The sequence below is a fragment of the Canis aureus genome, chromosome 32 (genome assembly GCF_053574225.1).
Source record: "Canis aureus isolate CA01 chromosome 32, VMU_Caureus_v.1.0, whole genome shotgun sequence".
Taxonomy (NCBI): domain Eukaryota; kingdom Metazoa; phylum Chordata; class Mammalia; order Carnivora; family Canidae; genus Canis; species Canis aureus.
In genome coordinates, this window is record NC_135642.1 from 20798732 (window position 1) to 20825031 (window position 26300).

Sequence of the window (26300 nt, forward strand, 5' to 3'; positions counted from 1 at the left end):
CCTCAGAGCTTGCTCAACTTGAGTCAAGGGCACTGCTCTTTCACACTCTTGCACCCATCAGTCAGTGGCTCCGGTAGCTCAATGGCAGTGCTCTGAAGAAAACAGCAGGGGCAAGTACTTACAAGCAATGCACACAGAAGCTGGAGATGAGCACAGAAGACAGTGGGGACCTAGGTAGAGCCCCAGCAGTATCTTCTACAACTACCAGCTCGAAGGGAGGACTCCAAGCTCCCTGGGCTATCTCAGATCTGAGTCCATTTGATCTCTACAATTTTTCAAAATCTAAAAACTAGAAAGCCAGTCTCCATAGCCTGAGTACACTGTACAAAGACCACCACCCCAGCCACTGGAATTGGCCAATGATAGAACTCAGTAAAATTAGACAGATCAAGGTCCCCTGGCAGATTGCTCTTTCAGCGAGGATACTTGTTACTGCTCAGTCTGAAAATTAAATAGACATTGTGCTAGGCTCCAGGGACACAGATGTAATCAAGAGATGACCCCTGCCCTAGAGGAGTGCACAGTAATGGGTAATCTTATAAATGGAAAGTCTTGCCTGATTTCTTACCGAATCCTAAACAACACTCCATACTCAATAATATGTGTTTCTCCTTTCAACTTTATAGAATCAGCAACAACACGTATCAAAACATCACACCCATTTTGAATTACAAAGAGATGCTACTTCTTAAGGAATCAATGGAAAGCTATAGGCAACCATAAGAAAGTAACAGTAATACTGCTTCTAACAATAATGATAATGATAGCTAGTATGTGTGGAAGACATACAATCATCAAGTTTCTGAATATCTAAGTTCCTGGGTTAATCCCTTGGCCTCCAAGTAGAGGTCCCAATATCTATCATGCCCAAGTATTGCCACAAGATTTAACTGGTAATTTGAAGGACATTAAAAGATAGGCTAGGGCCATTATTTTAAATTCATTATGTAATTGTACATAGTTTAAACACACTTTATACAAGATGATATTTCAATGGAATAAGATTTATCATCAAATGTTCCTTTGGGGTATTAGTTGTATCATATTAATGGTAGATCTAATACTCCATTAGAACTGCAAGACTTGAGAAAGTCAAGATATGCAGCTACACAGCTCAAAGCCACACATTGCATTAGCTTACAAAGATTCACCACCTCTTAAGAACTTGCTCCAGACCACAGAATTATTTAGGGTCAAAACTATACTCATGCTCCGAGTCCTTCTGAGTGCAAAATCCAAGCTTTTAAACACCGTACTATAGGGGCAACAATTAAAAACCTGTTAACATTGGAGATGAACCACATGGCTCCAAGCATCTTTATGGCTTATCCATGTCATGCCAGAATCACACTTTCAGAAGCTCTGTCTCTATCATTATAGTATTAAAGTATGATCATTTTCCTTCATTGTGCATTTAACACTATTTTCTAAAACAAGCAAATATTTAAAAACTATATGCATTCATTATATTATTAGTGATCAGTCAACATTTTAGTTATGGAAAGGGATTAACTACTTCAATCCTACCAATTATTGTCCAGATTACACCTAGTCCCTCTTGATATCTTTATTATTTCTTAGAATTTCTCATCTCATATGATCAATTCATTTTATGATATTTCCTTTAAAAACTATATTCTTCACAGTACCCAAATGATTGAAAACCATTGGCAAATGTGATTGACTGCCAAATGAAGTACATTGTAAGTTTACTTTGTCACATGTTATTATTAGCAAAAAAGGGACAAAGATTAAGAAACAATGGAATGAAGATTTGAAATTTACATTTGCTAAGTTTTCCAGAGGTGTTTCTACTGTTATTAGAGTGTAAATACATGTTTTAAAGCATTTCAAGTTCAAGAATCATTCTCATAAATATTTATCAATTCTAAAGCAGTTAAAATCTGTGTTATGGTAAATAATCCATTCTAAATTCAACTTTCAAGTAAATGCAAGATTTTTATCACTATACCTGATACAGTAATGTGTCAAAGTCTCTCTAGCAATATTTCTCAGAAATATTAAATAACTACATATTAATTAATGCTAATTAATTAATTACATATTTGTGAAACATCGACTACATACAAGATATAACATAGGTGTCAATTTTAAGTAGTATTAGACCTAGAAATGAAAAATGATAATGATGTGTCTGTATTCCACAAAACAAACTCCATAGGGATTTGAGGTTGAATGGGTAGCACAAGCATTGGCTAAACATTAAAAAAAAAAAGCCATGAAGATAAAATGGACTTACATCATAGTTTTTAATAAACTGAAAGGGAAAAATAACATATACTTAATTAAAAGAGAAAGCCACCAATTGTCAAGACCTGTTTTGTGGTCCCAGAAATCTTAAAAATAACCCAAAGAATTTATTTCTTACTTGCTGTTGATGAGCACTTCAGATAGCCGATTATTCACTTGATTATCACTCTTATGGCGAAACTGAAAGTCAAAATGTTTGTGAAAAACATATTAAATCATACTTTGCCAGCACAAAGGGGGACACAAAAAATATTTTGAGCTCATATGTTTGGACAATATCAGCATCAATCCAAAATTAGCACAGTTTACACTTACCTTGAACCCAGCTCCATGTGTCCTAAATCTGAATCAATAGCCTTCTCATATCCCTTAGCATGGGTGTTACCAATGGAACAAGTCTAGCCACATGCTCTTTTAATTCCCACACAATTTTAGGTGCTTCTAAGAAGACAATATGCCCTTTACTCTGCCACCCAGTTCTGGAGAAAACTATACGTTTTGAGATCTTCAATGAGGAATGGAGACTTCCATTTCTCTCACATATGTGCTTAATACTTCATTGGAACATCAGTCATTCTTTTTTATGGATTTCTTTGAAGCCAAGAAATTACTTGTAATAATATGTATTTTTATTCTCCAGAAATTCTAATTGTTAACAGTAATCTTATGAAACAGTTTTTAAAATGAAACTCAAAATACAATACTGAACCACATTTGGAATGGATTTGTTTTTTTATGCCCTAGTGATACTATTTCTTCTTGTATATTCCAATAATGCAAATATCTTATACTGACTAGAAGAATCCAAGTATTATGAGCACCCTACTAACTCATAAATTAAGAGCCATTCAGATAAGACTATCAAGATTAGTGCTTTTTTATTTTAAAAAAAAATCAAAATACTGTATCACTATTACAATCATGAAATGCTTCAACCAGTCCTTCTCTTTTTTAATATCCTTCCCATACCCATCCCAATTTCTCTATTATGCCCAGTGCATGCAATTACCCTGACTGCCAGGTATAAGTTAACAGATATTAATAGGAAAATATGTTTTTAGCATTTGTAACTTGAAAAGATTTATAATATCGATAGAGGATTGTCAGCCCATCACTGGCAGGCAAATTTCTCCTTCTCAATAGAGCAATAGAAATATTATTTTGTCTGAATATAGAATTTAATGAGGATGCTGTTTGCTCCTCTATATCCACATTCTATCTTCTCCACTCTGCCCTTGTCATGGGAAGCTGACCTATAAGGTCCTTACCCTCTGGCCCCTGGTTGGCTTTAGCCAACTGGTGGTTCTGGCAGATCAGAGTAGCCAGAGGAATGTGGAATGGGGTATTTCTTTTCTTGTGGCTTCCTTCAAGCTGAATTAGCCTGATGATAGCCCCATCTGCCATGAACAACCCTTAGATACAGATAATTGCTTCCTCCCTTTGCCCCTTCAGACCAAGAGTAGTATTGCCATCCATGTGCTACAATACATGCTTTTCTTTGACCCGCCCCCCCCCTTTTTTTTTTGCCCTTTTGTAAACAGTGCCTTCATTATTAATCTTTCTACAAGCTTCCTCATTTCAGGATGACATCTCTTTCCTGGCAAGATGCTGACTGATAAATATATCTGGTTATTGGGCCCATACATATTCTCACAGAAGTAAAAGCATATTCAAGAATTAACAGCAGTAGAGGTAAAAAGAGACTTATTATTTAGTCACAACTGTATCTAACCTGAAAATAATCCCCTAAATTGATTAGATAGGAATCATAGAAAAGGACCAATCAAGTCACCCCCTGAAAGCTGAGCATTCTATTCTCTGGGCCCCAAAATAAGCCTCTCTCACTTCAGCGCAAGTTTTGCCAAGAAGTTTCAGTATTGGAACAGGTGGAATTTGGTAGGACTAGAAATGGTAGTATCATGTCCAGGCTGACTCTTCTTGACAATTTCTACGTTAGAAACATATATGAAGGCTTAGAGAGAAACTGCTCAGGACAGGAAGGGAGCAGACTAGCATCGATTATATAACCCGTTATGAGACAGGCTCTGTGCCAAGTGCTTTACACACAGCATCTCATTTTGTCCTTCTAACAGTTCTGGTGTCATTAGCCACATTATACAGACAAGGAAGGGTTTAGAGAAGTGGTTTCCCTCATATCATACTGTTAGAACATAGCAGAGTAAGGTGTCTTTCTTCAAAGCCCATATTCTTTTGACTCTACCATTTTACTCTATTATGAAGTGTGTCGACAATGAATAAGACATTTAAAGCCAATATGTAGAAACTCAAGAATCTAAATAAGTACCATTTCCCTGAAAGATCAGATATTGTGGAAAAGATACACATTTACTCCAAAGTTGTCATTACTGAAATCTTTGTTAAAATTTCTTCTCCTAGAACTACTTGGAACATTCTTTAGAATGTCCTCTTACTCTTTGAAGATGGGGCTCTTTATCCTTAGAAAAGACATGAAGGGATGTCTTATGTTTGGAAATGTAGAAAAGCCTCTCTTAGAAAGCAGGTAGGGTGAATATGTTTTTTAGGGGCTGAAAAATGAAGTAGTAAGTCTAATTATTCAAGCCTACTTGCATTTAACAAAAACAGGCTCTTGTTCTACAGCATCTGTATTGGTCACTAAACAAATAGCAAAAGAGTTTTATGTAACACTGACCAAAAGAGCTCCAATTAAAAATTTTAAATGGGGTGCCTGGGTGGCTCAGTCAGTTAAGAATCTGCCTTCAGTTCAGATCATGGTCCTGGGGTGCTGGGATCAAGCCCTTCATCAGGCTTCCCACCCAGTGGGGAGTCTGCTTCTCTATCTACCCCTCCCCCTGCCACTTATGCATGTTCTCTCTCACTCTCTCAAATAAATAAGTAAAATCTTTTTTAAAATTAAACTTTTTTAAAACTTAAAAACTTCAAAGAGATCTCATTTTTTTGTTTCTGAGAGATTGTGATTGAAATTGAGACCTCAAAAATGCTCAAAAGCAAATACTCACATAGTCATCTGTGGCATCTTTGACAGCTGTCATAGTTATCACCAAAACCAAAGGCACAATGGTGGTAAACCAGGTCAAGGAGGAGATTTCTGGAATCAGCTAAAACAAACATTTCAAATAGTTTAGGGCTTTTAAGTTAGGAAATACATCTTCCAAATTTTGTCATCATTTATGACTCAGAAAAAGCAATGGGATTACATTTAGTTATTTGTACAAATGTAGAATAACTTTCAATAATTAAATATTTGCATTCACTTCTAAGATACAGAGAAGTATCACCAAACCAATTTTCAGGCTACTTGACAAAAACTAAAATTTTTATACCAACTTGAGAAGTAAGCTTCTTAAAATCTTTCAGATAATTATCTTTCCCTAGGATTATACCCATCACTGTCTTTTCTCAGCTTTTCATCTCAACTTTTAACAATTTTACTAGTTCTCAGCAATTCCAAAAGAGAGATTCTTTGAGAATCTACTTTGCACCAAACACTGTGCCAAGTACTTTCCATATATTATGTCATTTGGCCCTCAGAAAGTTCATTGAGTTATACTCTATATCAGAGTTGTTTTGCACATACCCATAGGATTTGTATTCCATATAAATAGCATCCCCAATGTACAACATAGAAAACATTGTGAATAGTGCCCTGGAGTCAGGAAATGTTATACTCCTAGGTATCATTTTCCCATTTTATAGTAAGTACCCAAGAGGTCACCCAGCTGGGCCAAGAACATACATGGCTAAAATTTGAACCTAGATCTATTTGACTCCAAAATCACCCACTTGAGAGAGACAGTGACAGTTGACATGACTCTTCTAGAAAGATGGTTTTCAAATGGGGTTTGATACGGAGCTGCGTCAGAGCCCAGGTAGGAAACAGTGGGGTGGATATGGTCAGTATATGAAGATCAGGCCCTATCAAAAATAGCTCTCAACTAAATCAATTTTATACAATAGCTTCCATACAAAATTTAAAAACAAACTTAAAAGCCTCTAGGGTACCAATAAAAACATTGGCCTAAGTGGCAGAAAAGATAGATTCTAATCCTAGGTCTATCATTGACTCATGGTAAAAGCTTTACACATCACCTGAACTTTCTGGGTCTCATTTCTTGATCAACAGAAGAAAAGAGCCTGGAAAAAACCATCCCAAAGTCTCCTTCCAGATATAAATTCTGTGAGCAAGAGCTTTTGACTATACATAAGAAAGCCATTAGAGAAATGAGCTCAAAATTCTGGAATGATGTAAAGAGTTATATAAAGAAACCAAAAGCAAATTCACAGAGGGAAAAAAAGAAATCTTGGATCCCAAAGTCTTTTCAATAAATTGTAAGGTATGCTTTAACTGTGGAGTTTTTGTTGCTGTTTTGTTGTGTCGTTCAGCACCCATTTCTTCTCAAGTATTCCTTAAGAAATTATCTCACCCCTTCTACTTTCAGAACATACAATGTTGGCAGACTTATTCCATTCTGCCCCCACATTTTGGCATGTGATCCAGGTTAAGACAACCATTGCTACAAATTCTTGAGTCACCATGATTAGTTTTGGATAAGGATGAAACTCAGCATGGTCCAGTGAGAGCTGATCACAAAATTTGCTGCATAAACAAAGAAAAAAATGATTTTCTTTCTCTCTCTCTCTCTCTCTCTCTCTCTCTCTCTCTCTGTCTCATTAGAATTGAGTCTAGGAGAATAAAGGTCTAAAGCTTTCAGGAGCCACTAGGTAGAATAAGATGAAGGAAAGAGAACATTCTATTGAAATAGTTTGCCCATGAATCCAGTCATACATGAAATGAGATAGATTCCTAAATGTATTTCCTTTTTTGCTTAAATGAATGTTGGTTTCTGTCACTTACAACCAAAAGATTCTTAATACAAATAGTTATTCAATTAAATAAAAATATCACCCCAAAGCTATTAATCTGGACTGTGCACATATAACCCATCTTCTTCTTACCTCCTAAAATTAACACAGCCCAGCACATTCTGAATGTACCACTTTGTTCTGATTAAATTATTCTAAAATAAATACTAGGTAAATAACTGGCTCTCATAAACTGTTTATATGTATGTGTATTCTTTGATTTAGGTATTTTCTTTCCTGAAACATCAGTAAAAGCTGAAATTTTGTTTAAGCTCAAATTTTAGTCAGATGGGAGGAAAAGGAAGTTTATTAACTACCAATTAACCACCAAAAACTATTTTTAAAAACATAGTCACTCTATAGTGAAATAAGATATAGCATATATCACTTATTACATATATAAATGATGTCATTGTTTTTGGAAGCAAATGAAATTTGCCCAATTAGGTTCCACTAACTACTACTCAGACTGCCTCAACTCTGGCAGCACCCATACTGTCAACGCAGTAAGGAGATAAAGGAAGGAGTGAGGCCATGAACAGTAATTATTAGGCTCTGGTTTGGTTCAAATAAAGGGCATAGCTCTATTCTAAAGTGATCTCAGTGTTTAAAATGATGGATGTACTAGTTTTTACTCATTCCTAGCCCTCCCACGTTTGTGAACAGAAACAGCAATAATAACATTCAAAATCTGATAAGAATGGCTTCATGAACATTTAGCTGAGTGAATTAGCTTACTTTTTCAAATTATATGAATACTTTTAACAGATGATGAAGAAATACAACCTAAACATTACCTGTAAAATCAGAAGGAAAAGGAAATAGGCATTTGCCACTCTTTGGAACTGTTCAAATAAATTAATTGGCAAGAAGGTAAGAACATTGTACTTGGATGTGTGGATACGATTATCCTGAAAAAGAAATAGCATCATGTTAGACTAGCACAAGGCATTGCTCATTAATAGAATAGCTCTAAAACTTACCAGGCTAAACATGAGTTATGCCAGAACAAGACAAATAAATCAATTATCTAGAAAATTTTAAGTTCTCTTGGCCCAAGGTCTTCATTTTTCCCAAGACAGCACTCTCCTGATATAGATGAAATTACTAGCCAATGCCATAAAATCATCCATGACTTAAAAATGCAGCAAGTACAAAAATCTGCCCCTGAGATATTTTACTCTTAAGCATCATTCATTTGGCAAATACTGCTTGAGCACTTACTGTATGCAGAGATGGAGCTTGTGCTGGGGTGCATGAGGTTGGAAGAAACTTCAGGGATTATCTAGTGTACCTTCCCATTCTTTAGGTAACTGACAAGGGGGATCCTAGGCCTATCTTTGAAAGTCTTCTGTGATGGGAAACTGACTACCTCATGAAGCAGTCTATTTCAGGTTTGGAATTGCTAGAAAAGCTCTGTTATGAGAAACCCAAATCGTCCTAACTATTTTACCAGATGCCAACTTCCATCCTCAGGATGGACTACACCAAGTCTAAGCCCTTTATATGCTGTAAACCCTCAAATATTTGAAGACCACTTACAGGAATTCCCAAAATCTTCTCCATTCTGTTCTAGGCATTCTCAAACCCCTCAGCCACTCCATGACTTATTTTTTAGACATCTCTTCCTGATCAGTTTCTTCTAGATTTATCCCAATCTCTCTGTGTCTCTCTTAAAACATGCTGCACAGAACCGTACACATATTGCAGATCTGATTCAACCAGCTCAATTACAAAAGACTTTGATGTTCTGTGTTCCAGACCGTTGTATTAACATACCGTAAAGTTTCATCAGCATTTTGGCAATTGTATCTCGCTGTTTATTCACTGAGTTTTGATTAAGTAAAATCTCTAAATCATTTCTTCATAAATCACTATGAAATCAGGTCTCCCCTTCCTAATCACTTATGGTTGATTTTTTAAAATATTGCTGTACAAGTTTTTTTCATATACTCCTATTATACCAATCAAATGAAAAAAATATTTTTAATATACCATCTTAAACTATTAAATATTTTCTGCCATCAAAATATTTCAAACACATGCCTTTTATATATCCATCCAAGCTATACACTAATACATTACAAAGGACATGACTAAGGACAAATGTATATATTTTTTAATTAAAAAAAAATAGCTTTCCACACTGATGGTGCTCTTGCAAACATGGTGAATATTCCTAAAACCACTGTACTTTCTGCAAGAAATGTGGTAAGCACCAACCCCGTAAAGTGATACAGTATAAGAAAGGCATATTCTCTTTACGCTCAGGGAAAGCAATGTGAGGACAGGAAGCAGAGTAGCTATGGTGGGCAGACTAAATGGATTTTCCAGGAAAAGGCTAAAACTACAAAGATTGTCCTGAGGCTTGAATATTGGCCTCAACTACAGATCTAAAGGAATGGTGGCTATTAAGAGATGCAAGCAGCCACCTGGTGGCTCAGTTGGTTGACTCTCTGACTCTTGATTTTGACTCAGGTCATGATCCCAGGGTTGTGAGATGGGACCCCATGTGGGGCTCCATTATGGGTATGGAGCCTGTTTAAGCATTTGAATTGGTGGGATATAAAAAGAGAAATTACCAAGTGATCCAGTTCTAAGCTTTATATTTTTGTATTTTAAAAACAATAAAATCTTATGGTTATGCTCACTTCAAAAAATAAAAATAAAAAATTTAAAATGATGACAAACTAGAGACCTCTCCAGAGAATAATGTTAACATCTTTTTCAGTTGTTTAAATAAAAACATCGGATAGTTTTATTTAACCATTTATAAATGTACCTGACTATAGTCCCATGAAGAGACTCCATCTTATCCACAAAGATAGCACAAGAGATTTTAGGTGATAAGTCTTGCTGAAATTCTGAATCAATATCCCCAGAGATTTTCCATTTGCTCATATTTTAAAACTGTTAGTGTCATTTCTTTTAAGTGAAACTACACTCCCAATAATCATTGTTACCTATTTAAAGAAAATATGGGCACCTGTTAAATAGTCTTTTTTTTTTTTTTTTTTGAGGGAAAGTGTGAGCAGGTGTAATGGGGGTGGGGGGAGAGGTGGAGAAGGTGAGGGAGAGAGAGAATCTCTAGCAGATGCCATGCCCAGCACAGAGCCTGACACAGGGCTTGATCTCATGACCCGGAGATCCTGACCTGAGCCAAAATCAAGAGTCAGTCATTTAACGGACTGAGCCACCTAGGTGCCTCTTATATAGTCATTTTTAACATTTACCAGGAATCAGTGTGTCTAGCTCTGCACAAGTTGTGGGAGAGTAAGAGAGGTGCCAAGCAGAGTTCCCAGCTTAGTTGGTCTGATACATAGTGATGTACTGAAAACTGTTTACTAAGCTGATGATGACTATTTTGCAGTGAGCTATCTACTCAAGGTCTGGGCTGGAAGGAAGGCTATGAGAGCTGTCCATTGTGAAACATATTTCTGAGGAAGAGACTTAGAGAAAATAATAGGGAAGAGGAAAGCTAAGGAGAAAAAGCAGTTAACTTAAAAAAATTATTCCTGTTTTATATTTTCTTCTAAGTTGAAACTAAATTGAGGTTAAGCCTGTATCTTGTAAAAGGACAGATGGAACATCTGCTAGGAAACTCAAAACCATAACAGGAATTATAAAAGAAACTCTCCTACAAAATTCAATCCCACATAGGTGAAAGACAATTGTATGAGACAAAGTGATAATGCCAAATGGGGTCTGTGACGATTTTCCCCTATTTGTTTAACTTGACATAGAGTAATGATTGTTGTTCTTCTGGCTGAGTTGTAACCTAGTCACAGATAATGCAAACCCTCACAGCTATGCCTGGGAACAAAGAACGAGGGCTCCCCCTCCTGGAGTGTCTCTGAATCCATTTATCTTTCTTTTTCAATTGAAAGGAAAAAGTGTTTCTTTTTCCACTGCCTAGTCCAAGGATGTTAGTATAGGTAAGACCTTAAATATTCAGTCGTTTCATTGAACCAGCCTATTGGCTTATGGTCAAATTTTAGTACAGTTCATCCCCTAATACAGCACGGAATATCTTGACCTCTATCCTCCGAGCATGACTTTTCTTCCACGGACCACTAGAAATATCCAATTCAGAAGACATGAGGAAGGGGAAAAGGAAGAGGAGGAGAACAAGGAGAAAGGAGTACACCTGGAGAATCCTTACAGCATCTTTAGTGCTGAAAAGGTGCCACGCTGGAAGTCATGGCTTTCGTTTGTTAGACAAGTGGACCAGTTAACTGACTCCATGATGACGTAGACTTAACCACACAGTCATAGGCAATTCCAGACCAGGGTTGGCCTAAATGTATTGGGAAAGGGGTCTACCCCTAGAGGAGTATCAGAGAATACATTTTCCCTACAGGGAGCTTGCTTCCAAGAGGAAGAGGACAGAGGTAAGCTGGTGAGGCCCAGATATCCCTGTAAGACTGACACATCAAATCAATAACTCCACTACAAAGTGAGTAAAGGGGTGGAAGAGAAGTGTAGAGCTCTCTCCCCACCAGGAAGATAACATCAGGATGAGAAAAAAGCATTAATCCTCTAAAATATATTAATACCAAGGCCCTGAGCAGAAGATGGCTCACTTGGGGGTCTACAAAAGGGGCTATGAGGCTGTACTACAGAGGTCAGCACAAACTGAGGTTAGAGAAAGTAGTTCCTTGGAATCCATACAAAGAATTTTGGACTTTATCATAAAGACTAAAATCCTAACTGAAGAGAGAATTACTGAAAGTTTATAATCAAAGAAGCAACTTGAAGAGATTCTAATTTTAAAAGATTACCCTAGCTACAGGGTGGAGAACAAGTTGGAAATGATAGAATAAATGAGAGAAGAACAATGAGAAGGTTTTTTAAATAGTCCAGGGGAGAGATGATGGGTAGCTTGGAACAGAGGGCGACAGAAAGGTTGACAATGAATACTAATAAAATAACAATTTATCAAGCTCTTCCTTGTATGTGTACTGTTCTAAGAACTTTACAGTTCACAGCTCATTTTATCCTCACAACATCTTTACGAAATGGGTACTATTATCCTCACTCTATAGAAGAGGAATTCCAGGTTTGGAGAGATTAAGTAATTTAAGCAAAACTATACAGCCGATAAGTGGCAGAACTAGGATTTGAACCCAGATACTCTGCTTCAAGAGCTCACTGTCTTCAGGAGTGTACTTCCCCAACTCAAGGCAAGGCAGTTTTCTCCTCTGCCTTCAGATCAATCAGCATTTGCTCTCTCCTCCACTCTGAATTTTTGGCCTGCTGCCACTTTCTTACTGAGGAAAATAATACTATGTATTTACACTTTCCTCTTGAGTCAACCCCCTCTGTAGGAGCTCTGGTTATCTATTGGCTGATGTGTGATTAGTTTCCTATGCTTTCTTTCAATCCCGCTCAAGAGTAATTGTCTCAGTCTGACAAAGTTCAATGCAAACAAATAGTACAGATAACCACTCCTTTAGCTTTCCAACAGAAGCAGCAGTGGCCAAAGTCCTTTACATTTTAACATTAAGTATTTGGTAGAGGGAAAGAATAAAGTAAAAATGATAAATTCTTCAAAGGTGGAACATCAAACTAAATATTAGCAAAGTGAAAAACATCATTTTTTATAATGAGATTATATTGTGTAATCATATTGCTTAAGAAAACAAAGCAAATAGAAAATAACAAACACTGCTAAACAGAGCATTAGCAGTAAACAGAGCATTTGGGGAGTCTACCTAAATTTTTTCACTGGAAGTATGGAGCTAATAATACTTCTCACCTACATATTTATAGGACTATTGTGGAGATAAAATGAAATCATAGCCATGAAAGCATTTTTGAGTTGAGTTTTACATTGACAGAATTATACAAATATAAGATTTTTCTGAGCAATCCCCAAATAATCCAAATGAATTTAGGAAATTCAGTGTACTGATAAGAATAAATTGAGTATACTACAGTAACAACTCCAGAGTCTTCATGGCTTAAAATAATACAGGTTTATTTCTTGCTCATGCTACTTATTCAACATGAGCCAGCAGGAAGACCTTGTTCAACATAGCTATTCACAATGGATCAGCCACCATCTCAGATACTTCCAATTGCAGTTCCAGAGGGAAAGAGAATGCTCTGAAGGATTTCATACATACAAGTTAATGCTTCAACCCAAATGCTCACAACTCATTGACCAAAAGGAGTCACCATGTGCCCAAAAGGCAGAAAGCCAGAAATGTTGTTGGACACCAAAACCAGAAATGGAAACTAACCCTAATATTTGGAGAGTGTAAGACACATCAGTTATAAAAACAATAACTATAAAAAGCCAACCTTAATACTACAAATCCAGTCTTATTTTAATGCTAGGTGTAACAGACATTTGACACTCTTCCCCTTCCCCTCAGCTAACAGTGCTCCAGATTACTTGGTCATGTGGTCTGGATGAATTCAATTCTCATCTATGACTTCAGGGTCAAGCCCAGATTAGTTTAAGCCAACTTACATGGCCCATCTTCCTAATTACAATTTTGAGTTCAGAGATTAGCACATGACCCACGTCAATTCTGGGAATTTGCTGGAGATCTTGGCTTTCTCTTTCACACTGGATTCCAACCTGGAAGCAAGTAGCCCTAGGGATCCCTGACAGCATCTTGGGACCATGAGTGAGGATGCTGCCAAAAATAAATTCTACACTAAAGAATCCGGGCCAGGAAATGCAGAGAAAGAAACTAGACCAAGTCTCTCCTGAGGCTAGCCCTATTTCTGGACTTCTCAGTTGTATGATCTGTTCATTTATTTTATTGTCTAAGCCAATTTGAGTTCATTTTTCCTTTACTCCCAATCAACCAAATACAAGATAGGAATATTGATCAGCTTACATTTGTATATAATAGTGTACTTTTGTCTCTATATTTGCCTTAAAGAATGAGTCATAGAAGGCCAAGTCTAAATGCATCTGGTGGTTATCCGGGGACATTGCCTGCGTCTATGATCCCACAGGCCAAACCCAGGAGCTTTCGCAATGAGTACCATAGTTTCCACACTCTCCAAAGATCTTCCCACATATGATGAAACATTTTTATGTCATGACAGCTATAAAAAGTAACTGTCAGGACCTTGAGGGGGAAAGAGCTGAACAGTCTTGCCATTATAGAGGAGACAGATATACATGGATTTCAGAAAGAGAAATAGTCCTGACTCTTGAAGAGAATTATCTCTAAACCATATCATAAAACTCAAAAAGAGAGAGCATCCACAGAACACTTGCATAAAAAAAAGGAAGTGGCCCAAAGGCATCTGCACCATTCAGGAAATATGTGAAACAGCTATGTTCATGCAAAGGTCCCCAAAGAATTCATGTATGGGGCAAATGAGCCTAGAGATTAGGTGTCTGGCACCTCACCGACATCTGGCAGAACCACAATTCCTTGAAATTAGTCAAATGGCGCCCAGTGAGGAAGTGGACAGCATTCAGGGTTGGAGGCATAGCAAGATGATAGTGCTCCTCTACGAACACTGTTAAGTATGTGTCAAACCACAGAAGAGGCTTTAGAGAGCCTTCAGTAAACATCATCATCACCACAACCACCATCATCTTCATAACATTCTCCTGCCCCTAGGCTTCACAATGTGAACAAAAGGATTTGTGGAAGGGAAAGAGACAGGGCACGTTTCCCCTGACATTCATCCATTTGTACAACTAAGGGCCTTTCATGTGACAGGCGCTGCCATTGAGCCAGGACTTCAGATATGAATAGACCAAGTTTCTATCCTCCTAGAGCAAGTTTGTATTTTAGTTGTGGGGAAAGAAGCAAGAATAACCTTATAAACTGATCACACAGTTAAAGTGATCAGTGCTATGAAGAAGATAATGAGCAACAGAACAGGAGCACCTTGCCTGCCAAGACTCCCTTAGGAAGCCTGCTTATTTGACATTTCAGGTTAATGCAACCTCAAGATTGCCCTCTCTGATGAGATCACTGGGGCACCTGTCCTCCAGGGGATGCCCAACAGCCCTTCAGGCTATGTATGTAACTTCTGTGTATGTTTTAACAAGGAAATTGAAAGTTGACATCATTAATGTTTAATGCACAGATTGTCTTGACTATGAATATACACACAAATATACATACATACTATAGGTGGATACCTACTTACATTTATGTACATATATAAATACATACATACAAATGCATAAAGTAAATATATGTGCATTTTGTTTTTTTCTTGCTGGGTATTTAATCTGAACAACATATTTGGATTTTTTTATTAAAGTAGTATAGTTGACATACAATGTTAAATTAGTCTCAGGTATATGACATAGTGATTCGACAATTCTATACATTACTCAATGCTCACCATGATAATTGTAGTCACCATACAATGGTATGACAATATTGTTGACTATATTCTCTATATGCCTTACTTTTTATCTCCATAACTTATTTTATAACTGAAAGTTTGTACCTCTTTAATTTTCTTTATCTATTTCGCCCATCTTCCCGTCACTTTCCATCTGGCAACCACCAATTTGTTCTCTGCATTTATGAGTTTGATTCTGAATTTTTGTCTGTTCATTTGTTTTGTTTTATAGATTCCACAAAAAAAAAGTGGTTTTTCTCTGTCTTATTTAACTTAACATAATACCCTTTAGGTCTATCCATGTTGTCACAAATGGCAAGATTTCATTCCTTTTAATGGCTAAGTAGTATTTCATCATATATATACACCACATCTTCTTTATACATTCATCTATCAATAGACACAGGAAGGTTTTCTTTTTTATAAGTGGGGAATGTGCTCAAAAAAAGTGTGAAAACTGCCATACTAAACACTTTTATAATAAAAAAAAATGAGTATGACCCATGTGTCACCAAGACTTGGATGTGAAATGAAGTATGACTTTGTGTGTAATGACGTTGCTGTGTCATACAATGACACCTGCTAACATGTATTGTCTCCCTACATAGGCCAAGCACTGTGCTGAGCTCTGTGCATACATCATCTCAGATAATCTTCAAAAAACTAATGGGTTGTTGCTACCATAGCACCACTTTGCAGATGAAGAAATTGAGGCTTAGAGCAACTACAGGGCTGCCCATAAAAGCTGGTTTGTAGAGTCATATGTTCTCCCAAATGGTGTATGTTTCCTGAGAAATGAATCAGAAACAAGGAATATCTGAACTCCCTGTTAATTAATAAATCCACTGACTCTCCTAGAACATTCTTCAGTAAAGAAAAAAACCCTCTCAGGATGTCTGGATGGTTCAGTGGTTGCGCATTTGCCTTCCATTTATGGAGTGATCCTGGGGTCCTGGGATGAAGTCCTGCATTGGGCTCCCTGCAGGGAGCCTGCTTCTCCCTCTGCCTGTGTCTGCCGCTCTCCGTATGCCTCTGATTAATAAATAATAAAATCTTTAAAAAAAAATAAACAACCCTCTCTAAACTGAAGGATAGTGGAAAAACATGCATTAATTCACCCAGCTAGAGCAGTCACTCAGTCACTTTCAGTCCCTTCAGTCTAGGGACAGCATCATCAGGCTCGTCTAAGGAGCTTCACTTCCCTTCTAGACCTCAGAAACACAGACAGTTGCTTGGCAAGCTTTCAGGCCTCAGTCTCCTACCCCCCACCCCCCCAAAGCAAATCTACCTGGTAATAACATAAACCTTGTTTTCTTTTCTATCCTCAGAACTTAGTGTTCCAGCTTCTGCAAGACTGTTCTAGAGATAGTAAATGGCCTATGAATAGTAATTTGTCTACAAAGAACTAATTTTGGACAATTACCAGGGGGACAAATTAAATTTACCTCTGGGATTAATTTAATCACACTAATTTTTTTTCCTCCAGGGTGTTTAGATGCATACAATGTATAAAAAGTTCTAACTAGGTCCAAATAAAAATGCTAACTTTTCTTTGGTGACATCTGAAAAAGTAAAAATACTCTTAAAATTATACAGAGAGAAAGAGAGAGAGAGACCTATTATATGCCTTCTCCAGGAAGGTAGAAAAGGAAACCATACAAAAGAAAAGAAATCAAAGGTTGTATTTCAGTGAGACTTTCATAGCATCCCTAATGATTTGTTTGCCTACTTCTGCTTTGCCAAAGCTCTTCTGTGCCTCCTCATTGTACATCTGCCACTTGTGAGGAAGCAAGTCCTCAGCTTTGGCCTATTGGCCTATCTCATGCTAGGGCTTTAGAGGCCCTGGATGACCAGAGTGGTCATTTCTTTCAGTTGATATGGAGCTGGCTTCCTGCACCACAGGAGTTTCTTTGGACAACATAGTGCATATGAGCTGCTTTGTTTACTAGGACTAAAAATTAGACCATGTTCATGCTGCTATGCCATCTGGGAACTAGGCCAAATTTCAGGCAAGACCTCAGCATTTATGACAATAACAAAGGCAAATGGAAAAGTCCAGTTAATGAGGAGACACCCATAAAGAATTTCCCAAAGGGCCAAAGGGTTATAATAACACACCACAAATAGTCTAATCCTTCCTAGGACTCTACCTCTTACACTAGGGTGCTACACAAATAACACCAGGCAATTTTCTCCTCAACCCCTGGGAATCAGATGAGAAGTGTGTGCATCTCTGAATTCCCACCCACTGCAGGGTGCTGGGGCAATCAGGACCCATGGTAAAAAATATGAAGATGTCCTCCTACAATATTTCTACTTTTTCTTGGTCTCTAACCTAGTCTCATCCAGGTTTGAGCAATAAATCTAAATTCAGACAAACCCACATCACCTGACTTTGTGGGGTTTTTTGTTTGTTCAGTAGTTTTTATTTGAAAGTAGAGGTGTTGAGAGGAAAGAATAAAGGACTGGTTGGGACACAGGAAAAGAAAATTCTCTTCATGGAATGGGAGAAGAGTAAGGTTTCAAAGTATCTTCTATAATTAAAACACAATAGCAACAACAATAATTTATAAATAAATTTAAGCGTCCATCTTTTATTTTTTTGTGAGCATATCATCTACAAAGAGATTAATGAATTTTCAGCAAATTTGGCAGTTTTTGTTTAGGATGGTCTGAGTTAAAGACTAAATTTGCTTCAGGGAACTGGAAATGGGGCTCTCTGGTAACATACATAAAAACAGGCAGTTGTCTTTTGTAGTAGCTGACATAAGAAGCTTATGAGAGTGCTGAGCAGAGCAAGAGCTGCCATAATGTGAACAGAGAAAATGCACAGTGGCTTCAAATGTGAGTGTCCAATCAAAACTCACTAAGACAGATGCTCTAAGTCACTAAACTGATTTGCAACTGAGCTGCTTCTTGCAGAGCAATTCTAAGTACTAGGCTCCAGGGCAAGTTACAGTGGGGATTTGTTTATTTAATAGTGATCCACTCAAGCATCACTGGGAGGCCAGCTAGAAGTAACAGAGTGTGCACAGAGCAGACCAATTCTTTCCCCTGTTTCCTGAATGAATAAAGAAATGAATGAAGGAAGGAAGGAAGGAATAAGGGTGGGCAGGCTCCTGGTTGCATCACCCCCACCTTCTCCACCATCTCATTCTACTTCCTTCACATTCATTCCTCTTTCCCAGTGTATTCGTCTTATACATTCCTCCTTCTGATTGACTCCATCTGGCGTAAGGGTTCAAAAACACAGTTCATCCAGACTCTTATGCAAGTATGTCAGTTTCGGGGAAGACAAAGCCAAAGAGGTTGGTGAGTTTGGCAGAATAGAATTGGAGGCATTTCATGGGAATAGAAGCCTGCGCTCTGTGTCCCTCCACAGAGGGTCACCTATGGAGACATAAATAAGATAATGGGGGTAGAGGATGGGAAATCCAGGGGTCTGACTATGGTACATGGCCTGAGGATTTTATGAGAAACTGGTTTTTCCAAATGGTTATTATGCTATTTATAACAACAAAGGATGTCAAATCCATTTTAGATATTCTCTTCCCACAATAGTCCTTTCCAGGGAGATAATTTGCCTATATCCTCAGTAAAGAAAGTGACACAGAAAAGCTAAAAACACTAGAAAAGGCCAAGTCAATCATGGGTCACAGTACTCCCTCCCCAGGCTCCTAGGTAAATTTTCTGATTCCAAACTTGAAAAAGAGTCCCCCACTGGACTGTGAGCTTCTTGAAGAAAAATACTGAGTCTTGCTCACTCCTATGAACCTCACCCCCATGCCAGGCACACAGCAATTACTCAAGAATTGTTGCCCTTTATAATTTAATTTTTAATAATACTTTTAATTTTTAATAATAACTGTGGTTCAATAAATGCATGAACAAATGAACAAATAAGGAGTTGCTACAGCAGTGACTCAGAGAACCCCTCTGCCAAAATAATCTACACACTATTATATGACTACATATTATAGGCCAACTCTTTGGGTCAAACATGTTCTCTGGCTCTTGTCTTCCATTTTGACTACATACCCAAAGGAGCATACATTAATTTCTAATCCTTCAATGTGACTAAGATCTTCCTCCTGATAGGAAAGATCTTGGAAACAGCAAACTGCCAGGCAACTAGGTAGAGATGGGAATTAAGTTATGGGGAGGGAAGCTGGAAAGGAGAAGGCACGGCCTATTCTAACCCTAAATAGCTTCACCTGAAAGCACTTTACTTACCATTGCATATACTTCTGGAAGGGACTTAACACAGCCCAGTCATCAACACTGTACATCATCCGCACTGTGAATTCAAACTGGATTTTGTGTTTGTGAATAAGCCACACTCTTTCCTTGAAAATGCTATTAAAATATGCCAGGTTTCTGTTACAAAATTACAATATAAAAATACTTTTCAACATGTGCCCACTTACTTATAACAAACTATTTTGACAGAAGCTATTGTAAAGAAAAAGGAGGAGTCAGAGAACAAGGCAGTGAGGAAGGATGAAAAGAAGGAAGGGAGGAAATTAATACCTTAAAGAAAGGAATTACACATAGAAGACGACTTCCAATTTGAAACTCAAAGATTAAGAAGACCCTCCTTGTAAGCCTTGCTTCAGGAAAGCTTCAAGAGTTTCTTAAAGACATTTTCCCAAGAAATGTAAGTCATATGCCCCATAAGGAAACAACAATCCAGTTAATAAGTACTTAGTAAATAACAATTGTCCCAATAAATAATTGAGTATATTAGGAAAAACTGAAGGCTTGGATTCCTCAATCTGCATGGTGACTCAACGTTTTACCAACTAAGTAACCTTGGAAAAATATTCCCTAGTGCCTCCAATCTTCAGTGTCCCCATCTATAAAATATGGGCAATTATATCTACCATGCACAGTTTTGTCAAGATTAACTGAGAACACATTTAAAGCATTAGCATTTTGCTTGATAATTAAATACTTTTTTTCCCCTCTTCACCTCTTTGCTTTTGTCAAAATCTTCAGGGCACTCCTAACTAAAATAAGAACAGAGGATTGGTCCATTACTTCTGTAACCCAAATGTGTATATGAATCCTGTGGGGGTTTTGTTAAAATGCAGATTCTGACTCAAGGGTTGGAGAGGAGGAACTGAGAATGATTCTGCATATCTAATAAACTCCAGGTGATGCCAGTAATGCTGGTCTCAGGTCTGTAGACCACATTCCAAGAAGCAAAGTATTAAATAACTCTAAGAATATTGATAAGCACAATTTTTGTGATATAAGATTGCATGCATTTTTTCAAAAGATTATGTAAATAATTTAGATTAGTACAAATCCAAAAAAAGTCCCATTTGTGCACTCTAGATTATGAACCTTCAGAGAATACTTGATTTCACCAATAGACCATGGAGTTGAATTACCACAAATAAATGCCAGGATTTAAACTATGAAGACAAAATGTCTTTTTGACTTATTTGAAGATATTCTGCTAGACTTCTTCAATCCTTCAAGAAAGATACATTGAAAAATGCATAGTGACTCAACAGTTTACCAACTAGAAAAAAATATGTAAAATAAGAAATGCAGGAGGAAAAGCAATTCCATTTATCAGAACAAAACATGAGCTAGTATAATTGTTAGTAATTCACAAAGTAAACCAGTAATTTCCAGTACAAAACCTAGAGAACTACTTTTGCTGAAATAAGATAGGCACCAGCATAAATGCAGTTTTCACATCTTTTAGCACAACATTCTCATATAGTTTATCAATTTTCCCATATCAGAGAGCAAGAAAGAATAAAAAAGTCAAACATTTCTTTAACTTATTTTCTCACCTAGAAAAAGTCAGAACAATGCTGTCTCTGCAAAACATTATGAAGAAGTTCAGCCCATTTGTGCTTCTAACCTCAAAAATGTCTTGCTTAGAACAATGGCGTTTTTGTGGCATTTGGTCTACAAGAGTATTTAAAATATCACAACATGGAACTAAGTGGTTTGCAAAAATCATAGAAACATGACTTGGAAAGAAATCTTTAAAGTTCAATTATTTATTCCACTCTTCCATCTAGAAGCCATCTAACCAGCCATCTAACTACTTTAACAAAAATCTTTCTGCTTATTAAGATAGAAAGCAATAATATATTTAAAAATTAGGCTGATAGCAAGGACAGTTAACTACAGAAATTGAGAACTAATAAGTCAGAAATTCATAATGATTAATGGTCCAATGGCAACTATAGGTAGGTATCTAGTAATAAGGTACATGGCTCTATCCTCAATCATATTGTACTCAATACTTTTATTACTTAGAATAGTGATTCTCAATCTTGTTTGCTCCTTAGAATCACCTAGAAAGCTTAAAAAATATACCAGTGCTTGGACTTCTCTTCCAGAGCTTTTTATTTAATTGGCCCTATAAGATTATCTAAATCACTGAAGATGCAGAAGACATGCTTGTAAGTATGCATATGACGCAATAATGAAAGGGATAGTTTAATGACAGAGGAAGTAGTATCTGTTGTAGTATGCCAAGTTCTATGACAAGCAAGATAAAGAGATAAATGTGACACAGTCTGTATCATTAATGATGAAAATGAGATTAATAAAAGATTAAGGGAAGTCAATAATCACCAATAAGCTAGTACAATCTTACACTTCTTCTATTTCTAGCTGCTCAAATAACTTCTAGAATATGGTGTTTGACTCTGGAACAACTCACTTGATGGGGCTGGTTACAGAAAAACTCAAGCTATTTGGAGAGAAAAAAAAGGTGGGGGGAGAATTGTAGATGACTGGTCCTGGAGATTAGTCTACTCAATGAACTCAAGTTTGGTATCTAAAATACATTATCAGAAGGTTTGTCACGTGAATCAGGAGACATGTTTGTTCAGCTTTGGCCTCAGAATAAAAGCTAAATCAATAGATAATAAAGCAAGAGAAAAATCTATTTGGCTCAACTGAAGGAAAAATTGTTTAATAATCAAAACTATCTAAAGACAGAACCTCAGAGAAGTTCCAAATTCAGTCAATAAACACAAAGGTTGAAATTATGTTATAGATAGGGTGACAGTCCCAGATTATGCCCATTGTCTCAGCAAAATAACTAATAGGATCCCCTTCCATTCCTAAAAGTATCCTGGTTTGGAAGATAAATTATCTATTCTCCCTAGTTTGGGAGCATCATCAGAATAATTAAAGAAAAACTGAGCCATGTGGGACTCCACACCCCTCACCCTTTCCTACTAAAGAGAAATGGTAAGTTTCCCTCTTGTAAGGGATAAAAACAAAGATTGGATAGGCAGCCAGTAAGAATTCTGTAGAGAGAAGTGGATAAAAAAGTTTGAAATCATAATTCCACACTGAGATTCTAAAATGAACTTAAGCTAACTTCTTTTTAAATTTTTTTTATTTATTTATGATAGTCACAGAGAGAGAGAGAGGCAGAGACACAGGCAGAGGGAGAAGCAGGCTCCATGCACTGGGAGCCGGATGTGGGACTTTATCCCGGGTCTCCAGGATCGCGCCCTGGGCCAAAGGCAGGCACCAAACCGCTGCGCCACCCAGGGATCCCTTAAACTAACTTTCTTATGGTACCAGAGAAGTCAGTCAGGTTTTTCCATTTGTAGAAAGCAACTCTTCTTCCCGTATTTTTTGACTATTGGTGTGGAATAGTGTCACCATCTGCAACCTAACCAAAAGGCACCTGGAAAGCCACAGACGTAATAATGTGGCCTTGTTTCAGAGCAAGCTTCACAACCAAGGAACATGAATGAAACCAAGAATAATTAGACCTGCTAGAGAAGTCAAGATAGGGGTACCAGCAGCCAGAGATTTATATCACTGATCTGGATATAGGAATCTGATTGCTGTCTTGTGCTTAATTCCTTGAAGAACAAGCTCTCTCTGGTCAAGCCAGAACATTCTTACAAAGATATATACACAGGGTTACAGCTACAATCTTACCTACATGCACACATTCATGCAACACACATATATTTATACCTATACATATATAGCTCCTAACCAACTCCTAGGATCACTTCTAAAGTATCTTCCAGTTTGATTTTCATGCCTAACTAGCTCACCTTTATAAGAAACTGCAGAAAAAGCCAGATTCAAAATACAACAGTAATCTGACCACTGGTTTCATAATCATGGACATGAATTTGAGACATTTTTAACACAAATGATTTAATTAATTTTCCAACTACAAAATATAAAATATGGCAATTGCCATCTTTTCATTTTATGATTCGCAGAACCAAACTATTTGGTCCAGTAAACTACAAAACAAGGTAAAAACCACTTTGAAACTGTTGGGGTTGGTGGTTTTTCCGTTAACTTCTCAACTGTTACTAAACTTGCCCAATTTTATCCACTTGATTGATTTATGGATTACTTTCATAAACCATTTGCCAACAAAGGAAACTGCATTTGCAGTGCTCACTCCACACAGGAAGTTATTTCTCTTCCTGCTCCATGGTTTCATTTCTTGGTCTTGGTTTAAATTTATACCACTATAGCCAGGCAATAATGAGCTCTAAGATCTAATACCAAAATTAGCTTATTTTATTCCAATTTCAATTACACATTGCTTGGAAACTTTTTAATTTCATGGCATTGCAATGAGGAAAGTAAAATTTTTAAAAATCTGTGCGTCTTTACTTGAAATTTACTTCACAAACAGATGAAATGGAACAAGTTTATGAGGACATTGAAATTACCTCAAGCCTGGAATAGGTAAATAACAAGCAAACATTTCAGAATTTTAGAGTTCAACAAGATTTTTAATTACCTTAATGTGCCATTTTAGAACACTTAGAAATGGGAATTCAGAGGCTAAAACAAAAGATTAAAGCGGACCAACCAAATTAAAGAAATAAGGAATCAGACAAATGCTTAGCCAAAGAATAACACTATTTAAATAAATAAGATGTCAAAAAGATAAAATATTTATACTTTAAACTCTTAAATTCAGAAAGAAAATGAAGTCTAAAAATTACCTTTTCTCCTACAAGTAAATTATTTATAAAAGAAAAACTTATCACATAGAATAATTTACACAGATATTAACAGCACACAAAACAGAAGACATTTTTAATGTTTGCTAAAAAGCCACTGTTGCTATGGGAATACCCCAATACAAAACACAGCAACCAACAACCAGAAACCCATAACAAATGCAAGTTACTGGCACTTTCCACAACTAATTCCAACTTGTCACACTGCTTGTCATCATCTGTACTCTTCAGTTGGTGCATAAATTGCTCTGGTAATCGGCCTATTGGTGAGGATCTACAGTATGTTGGTGCTGAAACTACGCTGCTCATAAAGAAAAGAAAGAGAAACCCACATTTCTCATCAGGCTGGGGCTTAAAGCAGGACTCAGATGTCTCCCAGCATTCTGATATCCCAAGAGTTCCCCTCCAAAAAAAATAGAGTTTTACCTTCCCATGGACATGGATAGCCAACTATGTAAGAAGATTCATTCAAAAAAATGTACTTAATTTCAGTGAGCCTGAAAGTTTTTAGACTACTTCTCTCCTTTTTTGTTGCAAATGCTTGATTGGACCATACTCCACTGCATTCTTTTTAGCGTGGTTTTTTTCTTCCCTCTGACTTTCAAATCCCAACTTAAAAATAAATAAATAAAACTATTTTCTTCAGGTCCTCTAATAGCTCCCTTGTGACATAAAGATGTTTTTCTTACAGTATGGAAGTTCCTCAAAAAAATAAAAAAAGAAATACCATATGATCCAACAATTCCAATACTAGGCATTTACCCAAAGAAAATGAAAATACTAATTTAAAAAGATATATCCACCCCAATGTTCATTGTGGCATTATTTACAGTAGCCAAGGCATGGAAACAGCCTAAAGTGTTCATGCATAGACAAACAAATAAGGAAGATGTAATATATATACAGTTGAATATCATGCATCCACAAAAAAGGATCATGCCATTTACAACAACACGGAGGGACCTAGAAGGTACTATGCTGAGTGAAGTAAGTCAGACCAAGAAAGACAAATGCCATATGATCTCATTCATATATGGAATCTAAAAAGCAAAACAAATGAATAAGCAAAGAAACCAAAAGCAGAATTAAACTTATAAAGAGCAAAGTGTTGGCTGTGGGAGAGATGGAGGGAGGATGGGCAAAATGGGTGAAGGGAGGTGAGAGGTACAGGCCCCCATTTATGGAATGAATAAGTCACAGGGATGACAGGTACAGCATAGGGAATACAGTCAATGGTATTGTTAATAGCACTGTATGGTGACAGATGGGAGCTACTATACTTGTGGTGAGCATAGTGTAACCTACAGCTTTGTTGACTCATTATGCTGTACACCTGAAACTAATGTAATATTGTGTGGCAACTATACTCAAATTTTAAAATCTTTTAAAAAAATAAAATAAAGATATTTTTCCTTAGTCCTTAACCTCATGAGCACCAGCATTAGATATGGTTATCTACGCCCTGTTTCCTGACAGGCTCCTTTCCCCTGGCTTTCATCTCACTCTTCCTCTGTTTGTTCTCAATCTGCTGCTCCTGCTCCTTCTTGGGCTCCCCCCTTCCCTTCTATCCCTGTTCTGCACAGATCATCCATCAACTCCTCAACAAGTTCTATTTTTTTTCCCTAGCTTTAAGCATCTTCTTCCAACTGATATCCCTGTTCTACAGCTATAAGCCCACATAGTTACATTCCATATTGCCTGGGTATCTCCATTTGGATATCTAGTATATTTTATCTGGAAGGCAAATAAAATTCTCTTTCACTTTGTGACTCCTCAGCTCCTGAGAGCCTATTACCTTATACTCGATTTTTTTTAAAACAATCTCAGGTAGGT

General features: G+C 37.0%; 1 protein-coding gene across 4 annotated transcripts in view; it reads right to left on the reverse strand.

The window, feature by feature from the left end:
- Positions 1 to 26300, reverse strand: part of ATP8B4 (ATPase phospholipid transporting 8B4 (putative)) — a 237707-nt gene that overhangs the window by 155640 nt on the left and 55767 nt on the right. For all 4 annotated transcript variants that reach the window (XM_077881039.1, XM_077881040.1, XM_077881041.1 and 1 more), the window contains 3 exons: positions 7932 to 8045; positions 5271 to 5369; positions 2390 to 2451 (listed from right to left, as the gene is read on the reverse strand). In XM_077881039.1, the coding sequence (XP_077737165.1) occupies positions 2390 to 2451; positions 5271 to 5369; positions 7932 to 8045 (275 nt within the window). The remainder of the gene's footprint in view (positions 1 to 2389; positions 2452 to 5270; positions 5370 to 7931; positions 8046 to 26300) is intronic.